The sequence below is a fragment of the Meleagris gallopavo genome, chromosome 22 (assembly GCF_000146605.3).
Source record: "Meleagris gallopavo isolate NT-WF06-2002-E0010 breed Aviagen turkey brand Nicholas breeding stock chromosome 22, Turkey_5.1, whole genome shotgun sequence".
In the NCBI taxonomy this organism is placed as follows: Eukaryota; Metazoa; Chordata; class Aves; order Galliformes; family Phasianidae; genus Meleagris; species Meleagris gallopavo.
In genome coordinates this window covers 9,022,267-9,038,581 of record NC_015032.2, presented here as the reverse complement: position 1 = coordinate 9,038,581, position 16,315 = coordinate 9,022,267, and the positions used below count along the sequence as shown (strand labels likewise).

The 16,315-nt window shown below is 37.5% G+C and overlaps 1 protein-coding gene across 2 annotated transcripts in view; it reads left to right on the top strand.

The window, feature by feature from the left end:
• PREX1 (phosphatidylinositol-3,4,5-trisphosphate dependent Rac exchange factor 1) overlaps window positions 1-16,315 on the top strand; it is a 73,979-nt gene that overhangs the window by 44,802 nt on the left and 12,862 nt on the right. For both annotated transcript variants that reach the window (XM_019622254.2, XM_019622253.2), the window contains exons 14-20: window positions 1,689-1,761; window positions 3,058-3,200; window positions 8,294-8,386; window positions 12,569-12,717; window positions 13,617-13,702; window positions 14,013-14,149; window positions 14,573-14,744. In XM_019622254.2, the coding sequence (XP_019477799.1) occupies window positions 1,689-1,761; window positions 3,058-3,200; window positions 8,294-8,386; window positions 12,569-12,717; window positions 13,617-13,702; window positions 14,013-14,149; window positions 14,573-14,744 (853 nt within the window). The remainder of the gene's footprint in view (window positions 1-1,688; window positions 1,762-3,057; window positions 3,201-8,293; window positions 8,387-12,568; window positions 12,718-13,616; window positions 13,703-14,012; window positions 14,150-14,572; window positions 14,745-16,315) is intronic.

The window sequence follows — 16,315 nt, the reverse complement described above, 5'->3', positions numbered from 1 at the left end:
TTTAGAGTAAGACTGAAACAGTTTGTACTAAAACCTGAAATGGAGATATAGAATTCTGTGTAATTTGCATTATGCACATATGTCGATGCATACACATACACAGGTACAAGGATGAGGGGAAATTTTCTGTGTTATGTTAAAAGGGAACATTGTTAAATATTTAAATCACTGTCTACAGCTTAGATGAATTCCAGTCTTTGTAGCTAAATCAGTTTTTGCTACTACAAAAAGTAGTTTTCAAGAGGAGCTGCTTGCAGCTTTCATACCTGACTGAATTATTTCCAATTGCTATACTAGCTAACAATAGATTTTAGTGAGAGTTATTGAATGCTCAGCTTTTTGCAAAACAGTCTGTTTATTTAACTGCTCAAATATCAATGTGTCAGTTTAACATTAGGCATCTGTTCTTGAAAATATTGGTGATGGTGTCTGATTTGATAACTGCCTGCTATTTTCTTTAATTAGATAATGCTGTTTTGCTAGGGGAATGTTTTGAGATCAAGCATCAGGAATAAGCTGATATAGTATGAATTGCATATGTTTTATGGCCTTCCTACACACATATTGTTGTCTAAAACAAAAACAGATTTCTAAAGGTTAAACAAATAACAGTAAGAGTCTCTTATCTTTCACTTTATTTACAGTCGAAAAAATAAATTAAATTTTTAAATCCCAACCTCTGTAAACTACCCATTTATCTCATAAATTATTGTAAAATAAGCCATGAGAATTGTCACGTGGCAGGCTGTTAAAAATGAGGAAAGACTTACAGAGATTGAAATTAATTCATAATAAAAATTAAACTTCAGGTGTACTGAAGACCTTTGCTTGCCTCTCCTTGTATGATTACACAATCCTGGAGTTCCTCCAGAGCTGCTCCAGGCTTTTTCTTGCCTATATAGTAGTACTTAGTTCTTGATTTGTAAATGTCATGACTTTTTTCTTGCTCCTTAGAAGAAGAAGGTCCTTAAACAAAAGCCAGTAATGTAACTGACTGAAAGAACTGATTCTGTATTTAAGTACTACCTTTACACCATAGTATTTCTTTGCCAGTATTTGCCTGACAAACAGCTACATAACGAGGATGTGAAGCCCACAAAATTTAATGCAAAATTTAATGCTGTTTCTTTCAAAGTAAATTTGTAAGTCACCTTTGGTACCTATTTTGAAATACTAAGCTCAAGGCTTCAGGTAGTGAGCAACTGAATCCTCTGTTTGTCAGACTGCTGTGTAAGGAAACAGAGCGCTGCTGCAGTTTTAACCAGCCCGACCTTTGGAGTTTGCATGCAACACTTTTTTTTTTCCCTTGGGTTTTGAGTATAGATAAGATCTCTCAACCTCTCTGTCTAAGAATGAGTTTTATTGTCTGAGCCTAATGGGTCCTGAGGTCTGACACTATAATTGAAATAAGAAGTTTTTACTTTGAGATAATGTTATATCCCTTTGTAGGTTAAACAGTTGTATTCCAGAATCCTGGTCTTTGTCCTGCTAATTCCTGTCAGAGGGAAAAGATGCATATATAGGAACTAATGCTATTTGGACAAGGGGGGTAGCTATATAAATTGCTTGCTTTTGTTCCCTACTAAGAGCATTTGCTAATTTCAGAGCCACAAGTCATGAGATGGGGAGGGGAAATAATTTAGTTTAGGAAGTTGTCTGAGGTGTAACATTTATTCTCTTGTTTCTAGGGAGACTGTCAGACTCGAGAGGAAGCTGTTGCACTGGGGGTTGGACTCTGCAATAATGGTTTCATGCATCATGGTAATGTATCAGTATTCCTCCCCACAGCCAGTTAAAGGTGCTCTTCAGTCATACTAGCTGACAGCGTTTGCAAATCCCTTTTCTATATATTGTGCCATATATACTGACATGCAAACAACTCCTGACATTCCAGCAGGTCCATATAAAAACAACCTTTGAGCTTAATGTAAAATGTCTGAGCTGAGTACTCTCCCAAGTAAATCCCCTTGATACTGGCTATGGTGAACACTGCAGTGATCAGACAAGCTAGAGAGGGAATATTTTTTTGCTGCATCTCTTTCAGAGCCATCAGGCCAATGCATAAACTAAGTACTGAACTGAAATGTCACTCAAGAAATGTCCAGTACAAAGTAAAATTGCCTAATTCCTGCAGCTTGGACAAAAAGTGTAATCCTTGAAGCTGAAGGTCTGAAGCTTCCAAATCTGAAGTAGCAAACTGCCAAGTTTAGGCATCAACCATCCTATGTGCTGCTGCTGCTGAACTGAGAAAGAAAAGAATCTGTATTGGTATCAAATTGCAAAGTCCTCAGAGTGTAACAGCTTTTGTCCAATAAATTATCAACTTAAGTCATAAATAACACTTTCTGTCTTTTTGAGAGCAGAATATTTTAAGTAACTAATAAAGAATTGTTGTGAGAATAATTGATTTTCATTGAAGAATTTGATCTCTTTTGAGTCCATGTTAACACTTGGCATTCACAGCATAGTTTGGCAAGAAGCTCCTCAGCAAAGTATACATGAATGAAGAAGTAGTTCCTCAAGGTTCAAAATTGTCACTTACACCTTTTATTTTGTGGCCTTCCAGGTCTCATACTTGAAAATACATTGAAGAACTTTATCATGCCTTCCAGAATTTTGTAGATCTCTTTTTCCTTTCAAACCATTTTTATTGAAAAGCGCTGTTTAGCCGTCACTCTTACCTTTAAAGAGATATTTTACTCCTCTTTCTTCTTTGTATGGTTTTACCATATTCTTTCTGGTATGGGACAGAAGCACAAAATACTGAGTAGCATCTTTTTTCCAAGGGGATCGTTTGCATTTTGTATGAAATATATTTGCCAGGGAAGTAAAACATGATATCATGAACTACTATGCACTGCAAAGAAAAGTATGCCCCTAAAATACAGTAGTAGCTTAAAAATATAGAGCTGAATAGTTTAGTGATGGGGATGCATCTGGTCTTTGGTCTATAAAGACAGGGGAAATACTTAGCATTTCCTTTAACTTTCTTTTTTTGTTTCTGTCTTTCTTCCTCTGTGTAAATGCTTGTATGTTTTTCATATATATTGTTTCCAGTCCTGGAGAAAAGTGAATTTAAGGATGAATCCTTGTATTTCCGCTTTTATGCTGATGAAGAGATGGAAGGCACCAGTTCCAAGAGCAAACAATTACGTAATGACTTTAAGCTTGTGGAAAACATCCTGGGAAAGGGTCTTCTGGTAAGAAATATGTTAATGCAAACTTTTATTTTTCTATGAAATTGGCATTGTTTTGTGCTAGAGAATGAGAAGGAAAATAGTGAATAGAGTAGAATAAAAATTGGAACTACAGTTTAGCTAGACTTGTCTTTACTGCAAAGATTCTAATTCTTCAACTATTTTGCTGCAAAACTCCAATTTCTGCAGCTACAACTCTTCTAGCTAAGCAGACTACACAGCTTATTCTAGTAGCAAGAGACATGAGTAAGTTGCAGGCTCCCTTCTCTAGCACATGACCAGACCGACTGCACTACCTGAAAGCTTACAGACACACATTGCAAATGCAAGTAAGATCCTGCCTATTTCTGACAGGCCTCAAGAAAAGAGGAGTTTCACAGATATGATCATTTCATCCATTTCACAGCCAAACCCCTTTCTTTTCCTGTAAAACCCTTGAGAGAGACATTCTGGAAGTGAGCTGGGACCTGAATGTTGTCTTAATAGCCCTGAAGTTTGCTGAGCATGCACCACAGTGTTATTGTGGTGGAGGAGAAAACAGTGGGCAGCACTATCTTGGGAGTGGTCTGCCATAAAGTGTAAACACAGTTTAAGCCATTATAGAGGCAGTAGATTCAGACAGGAGTTAAACAACTGATCAAAACACAGATGTTTCAAGGCATCAAGTGATGTGAATATGCCCTGCATTGCTGGATCAAATATCAATCTTATTTTGTTTTACAGAAAACAGTTTCAAGAAAATATTGTTATGTTAATTCTTTTGCAACACTATTGTTATCCCCATATTCCCCACCTCACTAAATGCCATTACAGTTCTTATGGTATTTGGATTATTCTAACGCTGCTTTGCACTTGGTAGTTGGATTGTGCATGCCCTCTGTTTTGAGATTCTTGTTTACTGCCAGTGGGTTCAGGCCCATCTTTTTCTCCCTTTGAACAACAGCAGAATGTAGGAGCATGATAAAAGCTTGAGTCAGAAACTACAAAAACAGAATTGTTGGAAAAGATCCAGAGGTCCATTACATGGGAAAATTTTCCCTGTGGTTCACATGAACTTTACTGTCTCACTGTTGCCTTGGGAGACCGATCTGTGTTTGTCTCAATGGCAAGAAGTAATATTTAAAGCACCATGACACCTCAGAATTGTTGCTCTATGCATCCCGTGCTGAAGACTGAAGTGTCGGACCAATAAGATTATTCTCCTGGAGAAGTGCTGGATAAAAGGCAGCAGTTAAAAGGTGTTACACTTTGGGTGCTTTTTCCCCTGTGATTTGCAAAGCACTCAGCAATCAGTTGCACACTGAACTGTCATTGTTCAGGTATTTTTAGTTTTCTTCCTTATCAAGACATGATTGAAGAAACAGATTGACTAGTATCTTCCATTTTTTTCTACCAGTTCAAGGTTATCTGTTAAACAGAAAATTCCAAAACCTAGCAACAGTATGTTAGTCCTGAAATGAGAGATTTAAAGCTGCTTGATTCTGTTTTCTGTTAATGTAACGATCATTTATTAGGATTCACTAAAGGAACAGAACAAACTGAAGCCTCCTAAGCTTCCCATTCTCCAAGCCCACCGTAGGAAGTTTATGGAGTTTCTTCAGTGCTGTTTTTTGAGAAATACTTTTTTTTTCACGAAATTCTTGTTGGTTAGTGCAACAAATCCTACCCATTCATCTAAGTTTGCTCAATCACAGGAGAGCTTGAAAACAGAAAACAACAGAAGCTTTGGCCAATATATCATTGGAAATACCAAGGGAAAACTGCTTTGTTTGAAATAATGCACTTCAAACAAAGTTTGATACACATTTATTTGTGCAATTATTTCTTACTGAAGGACAAAAATCTTGATGCATTGAAAAAATATACAACATTCTTTCATAGTTGAAAAAAAATTGGATTTTGGATTGATTTCAAGCATTGTGACTTGGTTACTGCAGTATGCTGTGAACTTGTGATCAGCACATCTATTTGTTAGCCCAGGCCAACTGCAACGCAAATTAAAGCTGGTATCAAACAAGGGTAGATACCCAAGGTAAATGGTACGCAGACAATGCTAGAGTCTGCAGAAGACTAATATACTGCAACATATCATTTATCTGATCTCAAAAGAAAAGCATTTCAGTTGATTTCAAAGGTGATACCTATGTACATTTTATGCAGCATTCTCAAAACCATCATGCTGAATTGGTGATCTGGACTCTAAGTCTAAATCTCAACTTTCCAGACCTGGGCATTTTTCCAGGGCATCCAGCATCTCCCAGTAGTGTGTTGCAGTAGTTACAGGAGAATAGTTGCAGTGTCTCACTCAATTCACAAACAGGGCTGTGTCATGTCCTAGAATTCAAGTAATTCAGGGGCCTGAGTACAGAAGTGTGACCAATGAAAGCCAGTCGTTTGAGCACAGAAGTCAGGGCTACCTGAGTTTTGGTTTAATTTCACGCTTGAACTCACTGTATGGCCTGGGCAGGAACTCAAGTTGCTCCATACCTCAGTCTACCATTCAAAATTAGGATACAAAATCTCATCTGCCTATCTGCAGGACTTTGTCACTGCTCATGCTCTCCTGATATTAGCATGACCACAAGCGAGATGTATGCAGTGCTAGAAGCTGCCCTGCAGCTGAGGATGAGCTGATAGCAAACTGCCTCACATCTGTGCCATCTTCATTCTCCTAGAAATCTGCCCAATCTTCCTTCATAAACAGTGAACATCCCCATGCCCCAAGCATTTTCTGACACCATAATCCTCCTCATACAGGAAAGGTACCACTGCTAACTGCTGCTCTCATGACCCATGCGACAAAATGCTTTGTGAATGTGACAGACACAGGTGTAATTGTGTCTGTCCTTTGCATAGCTTTTCTTCTCCCCTCTCTTCCCTCCCATCTCTGCAGAAATTCTATTTGAATAGCTTCTGACTGTTTTTGCCTTCTGTTTTTGATTAAACAGGCTTATATCTCATATGGGTACCTTTTTTAATGTGGTTGTTTTTCAAGATTAAACAGCTGCTTGCTTAACGTTCAAAAGCACCAATTGTATTTCAGGGGCATAGAAATAATTCTTGTAGATGGCAAGTTATTTAATTGGTTTGGACTCCTTAGGGATGAGTGGTAATCAGCTGGGGAGTTGCAAGGTATTGCTATTGTTTAACAGAGAATGAATCATAGTCTTCTCCCAAGTATTGCATATAGAATATTATCCATACTTTACTTTTTCATAAGGGTGTTCCTAGTACAGAAACATCAGTATACAGAATGTCAGATTTCTTTCTTTAAACATGGTGATAAAGCTCCAAATGTTGATGCATTTGGGGATTCTTAAATGTGTTTTGGTTCTTTGCTTTCAAACAATACATTTTGCAGTGCTAAGAAACAGAGGAAGACAGGTTATTAAAAATGGTAGCATACAGAAGGTATTCATGCATTTTAATGACAGCTGCATGCAAATGACCATGTAGATTTATGTAGCTGATGGATTCTTAAATTTTGCAAATCAAAGCCTCTAAATTTTTAAATATCTTTTTTGCTTACGCTTTCAAAGTCCAATCAAAGAAACTGAACAGTCCTTTCAAATGCAAAATGAGAATTGGATGGTAGGGTACCCTAAAAAGTTTCTGTTTAATTCCAGATGTGTAGTGCTGTAAGTACGTGTTGGATTGGGTTGAAACTCATTACACCTGCAATACTAAAAATCTAACTGGTGATATACTCATCTTTTTAACAGAGAACTCTCCTTGTATTGAATGTACTTCAAAGAGCACTGTTTCTGAAAATATTTTCTTAGGAATATCAAAGAATGGCATTTATCTTTTTTAATTTCCTTTCTTTCCTTTTTGTCATTTAATTTAAACGTCCTCTAGAAGGATTTTTGCTTTGCAGATCTTTTGTGTTAAGCATTATTTTAACGTGGCTGTAGGGCTCTTGCAAGAAAGGATGATTCTATTTCTTTAGTTTTTTTTTCCTAAGGTTAATTCCTGAAAAAGGACAACATTTTAAGATGATTGACTTTAATGGTTAAAGGGCAGTATTCTGAGATAGCAGGAATCATCAGAATCAAGTAATTCTCAGTAGTGCTTTTCCTAGTGGCATGCTAGATTACAGATAGCTTTATTTCTCCTCTCAACTCAATTCTGATTCATTGGATGGCTCTTAAATGTGTAGAATTAACTCACAGCAAGATGTTTATCCACTACAATTTCTATTTGTCCACTTACCAGAGGCCAGGCTTAGTTCATTTTTTAAAATGATTAGTGAGTTATTAAGCTTTTTTCATTGTTAATAAACCACTAGAAAAGGCTGGGTAAATGATATATTTGCCATAATTTGTATGATTAAAAAAAAAAAAATCGATAAGGTTGGTCTGTGTGACCTCAGTGCTAATAAAAGGAAGCAGATTTCCTGAAGCAAGAACAACAATCTTCTACCAACCATAAAGGGTACAGACTGAGCATGTTACATGAGTCTTGTATGTCTTCCTGCAGTGTTCTCTCTTACGCATCACAACTGATGTATAATGATTAAATCCAGATGACCAATTCTTGTGATGTAGATTTATGTAGAATTATCTATAAGAAATAGGCATGAGATGCCCAATTTATCTAAAATGGATAGCAGTGAATAAGTGACTTCACTTTGGTCTGTAAGTGTATTTACTAACGGAAAATACAGAATATTAATGAATTATTGAAAGTTGAAATAGCTTACAAAAAATGAAGGGCTAGAATTTTAAACCGAAGGAACTGAGTAACGAAGCATGCATTTTTAGTGGGAGATTGATTAACTATTGGAACAAACCCTCAAGGGGGTGGAATACATTCCTCACTTCTTAAAGACTGCAGATCATAGCTGGATAACTGCCAAGAAATTCTGCTTTACTACACTAAGGGGATCAAAGCAGAAATAATAGATTAAATGCAATGGCTCGTGTTATGTAGGAGTTCAGACCAAATAACCCAATAGTCCCTTTTGACCTTAAGATCTGCAAGTTTATGTCAATCATGGCTTTAAATGAAAAGTCCAATTTCTGAACTTCATCCTTCAGCCTTTCAACTCACTCCGTATTTATGAAGTGTTGCCTGGTGTTCTTTTTGTTTTCAAGATTTTACCTGAGGAGGATGACTATGGATTTGACATAGAAGAAAAGAACAAAGCAGTTGTGGTGAAGTCAGTTCGAAGAGGGTCTTCTGCAGAGGTAAGGCCTGTTAATTCTAAATATTTGGGTTTTCCTAGCTAATAATGTTTCTGTGTTTTAAAAAGGTATAAAACCATCCTCTTAAAGTCTATTTCTTTTAAAGGCAGCTAACAGAAAATATGAAGTCTTCTACAATTCCTCTGGTAGTAAACTGTTTATATAAATTACCAAGGGTTTTGGCATCTGTGAGTGACTTCCTTGCTGAATATTTCTCATAGATGACAGACAGCAACAGTATCTTTATGTGATGGTAGGATACCTCTGGTTCATAGAATCATAGAATGCCTGAAGTCAGAGGGGACCTTGAAGACTTTGAACTACCAACCAACTAACCACAGTTCCCAACTGTCAGGTCAGGGTCCAGGGCCTCATCCAGCCTGGCCCTGGATGCCTCCATGGTTGGGGCACCCATATCCTCTCTGGGCAACCTGTTCAAGCACCTCACCACCCTCTGAGTAAGAAATTTCTTCCTAACATCTAGCCTAAATCTCCCCTCTTAAAGCCATTGGCTTAAAGCCATTCCCTCTTGTACTGTCATTATCTGCTTGCATAAAAAGTTGATCTCCCTCCTTGTAAGCTCCCTTCTTGTACTGGAAGGTGCAATTAGGTCTCCCCAGAGCCTTCTATTTTCTAAGTTGAACAAGTCCAAATCCTTCAATCTTTCTTCATAGAAGAGGTGCTCCAGCCCTTTGTGGCCCTACGGACCCTCTCTCCAACAGCTCCACATCCCTCCCATACTGGGGTCCCCAGGCACAGTACTCCAGATGGGGTCTTACAAGTTAGTGGGGGACAATCACCTCCCTCTCTCTGTTGCCATCGCTCTTTTGTTGCAGTCCAGGATGTGGAACCAGATAAAGCTGATGAGAGGGCAAGTAATGTTGGCTGGGGTAGTGGAGATGTACAACAAGAAACAGGTATATTTGAGAAGAAACTTTAGATTTGTGATTTTTTTTCCTTAAAACATATGCCCTAAATTCTCTTATGAGAATTACACCTATAAAGATAAGACAGGAGACTAAATCACTTTGTGTGGCAGCACACAGAGGCAATAATATCCAAGTAAAAGTCCGGGACAACCATTACAGGATTTGAATGTCTATAGTCATCTGTTGATCCCATCTTTAGGCTACAGGTAGGCATGGATGACTGACTGAATGCAGACAGCTGACTGGAGCATGCTGACTTTAGCAAGTAGGGAATGTCAAACAGGAAGGAATTTTGAGCTGAAGCTTGATACTGACTTTTATTATTATTATTATTATTATTTATTTTAAGTTTAATTATTAAATAACCTCAGTATTGCTAATTCTTATTTGTTTTGTGGTCACCAGAGAAACTGATTCCATCTTTAAAATCAACATAGATTGGCCAAAAATGTTATTAATTTAAACCTCCACTGTAAACCATTGCCTGATAGATAATCCTGCTGTCCTTGCTTTGGCAATCTGCCTGGAATATCCTTAAAATCTGCTTGTGTTTTAAAACAACAGAAGCACACAGTTTTCTAAGGAATCTTTTTCTTTATCTTCCAAGACAAATTATTTGTGACCATAAGCCCATCTTTTCAACCTCAACATAAAATATTGCTCAAGAAAAGAACTAAATCTGCATGTCTCTGAATTGGAGGCTCATTCTGGAAAGACCTGAGGTCCAATAGTAATGTATTTAATTATGATCTTGGGCTTTTTAATGGCTTTGTAATACCAGAAGGATATCCAGCATGTAATTCCGTGTGGCTCAGCAGCTGTAGGCCATTTACAGACCATATGCCTGCTGTCATACTTTTCAGGGACAAAAATTAAGACATACAGCTTTGATTCACAGTGCTCACCACAGCACATTATGTTCATTAGAACTGTCAGACTTTAGAGCAGAGTACAATTCCAGATTCACCAACTAAAATGTGAACGAGCCTATACTTGCATGGGTTTATTAAAGATCAATGCATTGCTTTTCAGTTTGGCATGTTGATCTCCTGGTACACCAGGGTCAAAGTTGTCATGCACAGGCTCTGGTGGCATACAGCACTGAACTTCATGCACACGCCACAAGTGGCTTTTTGTTTTTAGATATGGCACATCTCATGCCAGTCCCAAAATCATGTGTCTTCAAAAATACATTCTATAACCAGTCAGCAACTCCTCAGTTTGCACCTTACCTTTTTTCCTAACCTAGCTCAATTGTAGCTTAGTTATAGCTGGACTTCTTCCCCAGCTTTTAATCTTGGAGCTGGTTATGAATTATATTCTATCAGAAGGAAACAACAAGATTATCCTTTTGGGAGGTGTAGTTGCTGTCTTACTGTGAACAGTCTAGTGATGAGCAGATGTCTGGTGTTTGAACAGCATGTGTTCGAAGAGCAGCCGCTTGGCCAGTGGCCATGCAGATGAATTGCAAAGAGCAAGCTGCTGGTGTGTGGGAAAATACAGTGGCCTGGATCCAGGCAGCTGCATTGAGTTGTCATGAGGAGCATCCATTATCCATAAAGTGCAAGTGCTGTGACATTGCAGGTCTTTACTCTTAGACAAGTTGTCATTTTGTTGTTAGTCTGCTTAGTTAAATCCTGATAGAGTAACAGATGTTTAGATCGAAGTTACTAGTTTGTAGGGATTCATATGGAGCTGTGCACCTCAGACATTCATAGATTTACTATGATTACGTGTGCAGGTAGGTTTCCCATATGCACAAGGAGTAAGTTGGTAATACAAACTGATCATCCACTGCTAGAATGATTGCAGATATGCAAAGATTTCAGTTAGCTGCACGTACACTAAGTGTGTGAGCTAATCTTAGAAAACCAGACCTAAGCCATAATGACTTTAGAAATGTATATTACAATTATTACTTTATAATAAACTTATCAAGCTAAAGCTAAATGATTCTATGATTCTAAATGCAAATAGCATAAACATTTCCACTGAATAATAAACTAAACTTTACAGAATTCAATTCTAAACTAAAATATCTATCTACTGTTGTTTATACATATTATCAGTTTTATGGAGCATTATGTACAAAAAAGGAAAAACGTTAAATGTGGGTACACAAGAGGACGTTATGAACTGAAGAAAGCTTAGGAAGTAAACCAAGGAGAGCACTTTGTAGTTTTTCCCATTAATAGCATTGGTTTTGAGAAAAAAATAAAAATTATAGGAAAGTGTAGATAAACTGATCTCTGATATATTTAAGAAAAGCCAAGCCATGTGTAGGCATTGTCAAAGTTTTTCCAGTCGTACGCTTCCAGATTTGTTTTTTTTTTCAAAGGTCAGAGTTCCATATTTAAGAGATTTATGGAGGCACTGTTTAACTTCCTTTCTCCCAGTCAAGACATTTGCCAAAGGGTTCCAGGCAGAACAGGGAAAGGGCTTGTCACATTTAGAAGCAAACCCAACTGCTGGACTCAGAAGGGAAATAATACTAACCTATAAAGGGTTAATAGTTGAAGCCACAGAGTCATATTTATTTATATACTTTTACTTCACTAAAAGGAAGTTTGATATTTTCTTGATATCCTAACACCCAATCTAGGTGCTACTATTCACATTTTACTGATATAGATCACAGAAAAGTTTATGTTTAGAGTATGTTTAGGGTTGTTGTCTAGCAGGCAGAATAGGGGATCTGGATTCTATCACTGAATCTGTATCTGACTAAAGTTAGATGAAAAAGTTAGGAATTAAAATGAAAACATTGTGTCCTTTTATTCTGATGAAGAGCAAGTACTTCCTAAAAGCATAGGCCACTTAAAAACAGGTTACATTTACTTATGGTACTAGGTATGGATTGTTTTTGCATGGCTAGGGACCAAAAACTTCTTGTTCTTGTTCCCCTGTGCTCAGCCTCTAGGTTGGAGGAAATCACACTTCTCTCTATCTCACTGGGTTATGCAGCTAGCCTCAAGTCTCCTATTAAGAAAACAAAACAATGTGGCAGAGAAGTACAAAGTAAGATATATCTGTGACGTGGTTTGTTGGTGAAATCTCTTTGGTTTTTTTGTAAATGCAGATGACTTTTAAGGATGAATGATGAAGGATTTGATGAACCAATACAATATGTACAGTTTTTTGTAAGCCTTGGAACTGCCAATAGCAGTCAAACCTCTCTAAACACACCTTGGAGCCTGAAATTTCAGAGATACTATCAATGATCCAAAGTTTTCTGTGGTGTTGGTTTCATTTACAGATGGCTGGCCTGCAGGCAGGAAGAAAAATCTATTCCATCAATGAGGACTTAGTTTTCCTACGCCCATTTACAGAAGTGGAAACCATTTTAAACCAGTCCTTCTGCTCACGAAGACCACTTAGGCTTCTGGTAGCCATCAAATCAAAAGAGTAAGTGCCAAGCAGGGTTTTTTTTTTTCAATTATTAAATATTTTTTCTACAGTCTGTAGTGAGAACTGTGTAAACTCTTTCCAATAAGAAGCTGTTCAACGGGAAAACAGGGAAATGACAGAAATGATTATGGTACAAAAGTCACAGATTGTTTTTAGTGATGAATCCCATGCTTTTAAAAATGAGTTAGGATATATATTCTGGACATAGCAGTTAACTTCTAGCCTATTTGTGCAAAAAAACCCTGACCCATAAGGACTGTCATTATACACATGTATAATGTGTATAGAACATCTCAGACCCTAATACATGTTCAAGCAGAAGCAATCTCCACTCTGTTGAAGCTTGCCTTACTTTTGGATAACTAATTCTATCAGCCCATACCATTTTTTCAGTCCATTATGGTATTTTACTATGAAGCATGATTCTGTTAATATCTTTCACATTGTTAAATTTTGTAATCCCCTAATTTCTTATGAAATTGAACCTTCCCACTTATCACTTGATGCTGGATTTAGTCTATTTATTTTTGTTGCAGAGATCCTCAGTTGCTGTAAGTCAGTACAGCTGTGCTGAGGTTTCCCTGGAAATGGAAATAAATACAGATATGAGTACCATAGGAAGTTTCTGTCTTGCATTACTTGCTTAAAGATTAATAAATTTGGAAGTGTCAAATTTTAATTAACAAAGAGAATCTCCCATCTGCCTTAGAGAATGTAGATGTAGTCAATGATTTCTTCAAGTCCCTTTATTTTTTATTTATTTGTAAATTATTTGGGTGCTTTCCTCTATCCAAAGCTCAGCTTTGAATGCCAAAGAAAAATGCTTTTAAAATTGCCTAGAGCTCTAACAGTTTAACTTAAAATGTTGTTTTCTCCTCCTCTTAATCTACCTGCAGGATCATTAAAATCCCAGATTGTCCTGAAGCACTTTGCTTTCAGATACGGGGAGCAGCACCACCATACGTTCATGCAGTAGGAAGAGGTAAGTAGGAAGATTGTGGCATAATTAAGCTGGAGTACATGTATACATTTATATAAGAGTATGTATATATACACTAAGCACGGTGCAAGTTTATTTTTCTCCCAGCACTACAGAAATTCTGAAGGATAGATACATAACATTTGTCTCATACAACTAAATTCTCTTCAAATAAGGGCTTAGCAAAAGCCTGATAGCATTCAGCTGGTTTTTCTTGCTCTTCTTTACCAGAAACCCTTTCCAACCTTTTCAATTTTCTCTTCCATAGTCAGAGGGCTTTTCTGCCTAACTTTCCTGCTGTTGCTTTTATCAGGTTCTGAGGCTGCAGCTGTAGGCCTTCATCCAGGACAATGCATTTTGAAAGTCAATGGGAGTAATGCATCACATGGAAATTATATGGATGTTCTGGAGCACTTTACAGCATACAGGACCAAACAACAGGAAGTGCTGGTATGAATACAAAACCTCAAAGTACATTAATTCTTCCCTTTCTTCTGTGTTTTTATATTCTCTAAATGTTCATAAGAGCAACTTACACAAGCCTCTTTCAACTTGTTCCCATGCCAAAATTCTAGTGTAACTAAGGGAGCTGATTACAGTAAATCCCAGTTGTGTATAGTTGCAAAAGCATGTACCAATAGCATGTGTGTCAGTTCATGCACCACTAAACATTATTAGCTGCTTACTAAGACTAGGAGTGCACTCAGATACTGATCCCGATTTTCTAGTCTCTGAAATTCAGAGGAATACTGGGATAACGTTAATATTCCAGCCAGTGTAGAAGATAAAAATAAACTGGCAGCTAGATTCACCTTTGTAGTCCAGCCCTATGGACATTGGGCATTTTTTACTGGGGTCATAATTTCTTGCAAGGGATTGTACCAGTGGGTGTACAGAACACATGAAGATGCTGAGGAGGACAGAGTTCAGCAAGCAGCATCCAGTGCATATCTAAATGGCAGTCATCCAGGGTCCAACAAAGAAGACTCTTCACTGACAGGAGATGAAGATTTGGATCCACTTCAAAATATCCACCAGGAATCAGGTAAAGATTTTAAATACGGGAAGGAAACCTAGGGAAGATTTAGGGGCTTAGAGAAGGAAAACTGCAGTAGAAATATAAAGTGTTACGATTATTCCTGAATATCTCTTGTGCTAGTAAAGCTTTGTAATAAAATGAGGGCTGTCAGAGGAAGTGCTCTAACGTTGCAGTTTATTTAGTAGAATAAAAAAAGAGATACACATAGAAATCATACCCCTGCAACTGTCTGGAGTAATGTGCTCTTTCCTGAAAAGAAAATATGATTTTAGGATCACTAAATGAATTCTTAGATGTTTGTTTCCTGCTAGTGCCTTAGAGAATCTTTATCATACATAGCAATGTCATTTATTATGTAAGTAGAGAAAAAAATATGTTGCTTGTCTGCTTTTTATTTGCTGTTATAGCCCAAGTCCCACAGTAAATGACATAGGGTCTTGCATGCTCAGGTAGGTAATGATTTATTTTGTTGACTGCTTTTGTATCAAGCCATATACCAGATGTGTATACCAGTGTCACACAGCCATGTCAGCACACTGAAAAATCAGAAAACCATTCTCAAGGCTGAAGGCTCTCTCTTGTGCCAAGCTACTCAATAAAAGGCCTGAAGGAGACTCCCATCATAGCATTAACTGTCCATTGAAAACCTAAGTAGGAGACAAAAAACAGTTTAAAATAATGATAAAGGAGGTTCCTCATATGAGGTGTCTGGACTCTATTTTACACGTTAGCTCTGTAGTTTCTACTATAGGCTATTTTAAAAAAAAGTATATATTATTATTAGAACCTGTAAAAAAAAATGCAAGCAAAGCTGTGTGCACAAGTCTAGGCACCATTTAGAAGCAGATATAGATAACCTATGTTATTTACCTGAATAAGATGTATTTACACACTGGTAGAAGTAGGACACTAACAAGATTCAGGCTTGAGGTACTGCCTTTGTTTTTGATATTTTGATATTTTTCAGTTTGTTGGATGCCATAAAAGTAATCAGATCCCATCCCTTGTCTTCACAAAAGCCAGTTTTTGAAATGGAATAGTCCAGCATATTTAGAACCATTTGGTAGCCCCCACAAACTAGGAATTTATGGGCAGTAGCAGCTTGAGGGTTAAAGTCTGCAAGTAGCTCTATTTAACTTCATTTACATAATTCTGATGTGGAGCAAGTCTTCAGAGCGTGTTACCACTGTGTCAGCAAGAGGTGCGGGGGGACATATTTCTTCCTGCTTGGAAAAGTAGGTGGTAGGGGAGAATACTGAAGCCAGATCCACTCCAAAGGTCTGAGCCTGGATTCTCTGATTGCCACTGGCAACTTCTCCAGGAATATCTCTGTGAATCCCAAGTAAGGACTGCTGAGGCTGGTAGTCTGATGGCCAAACCGTGCAGTTTGGCATTGGAACAGCAGGAGGGGGTGCTTCTAAAGGCAAGGGAGCAGTCCTCTGGCAAATCTCAATTTGATTAAAATTTAAATTTCTTTTCTGATGACAATGTTGTTGCCCTTATTTAAAAATGTCATCTCCTCACCCCATCTCTGCCCTTACCATCTCAGTCTTATAGGTGTACAGAAAGTACATCTT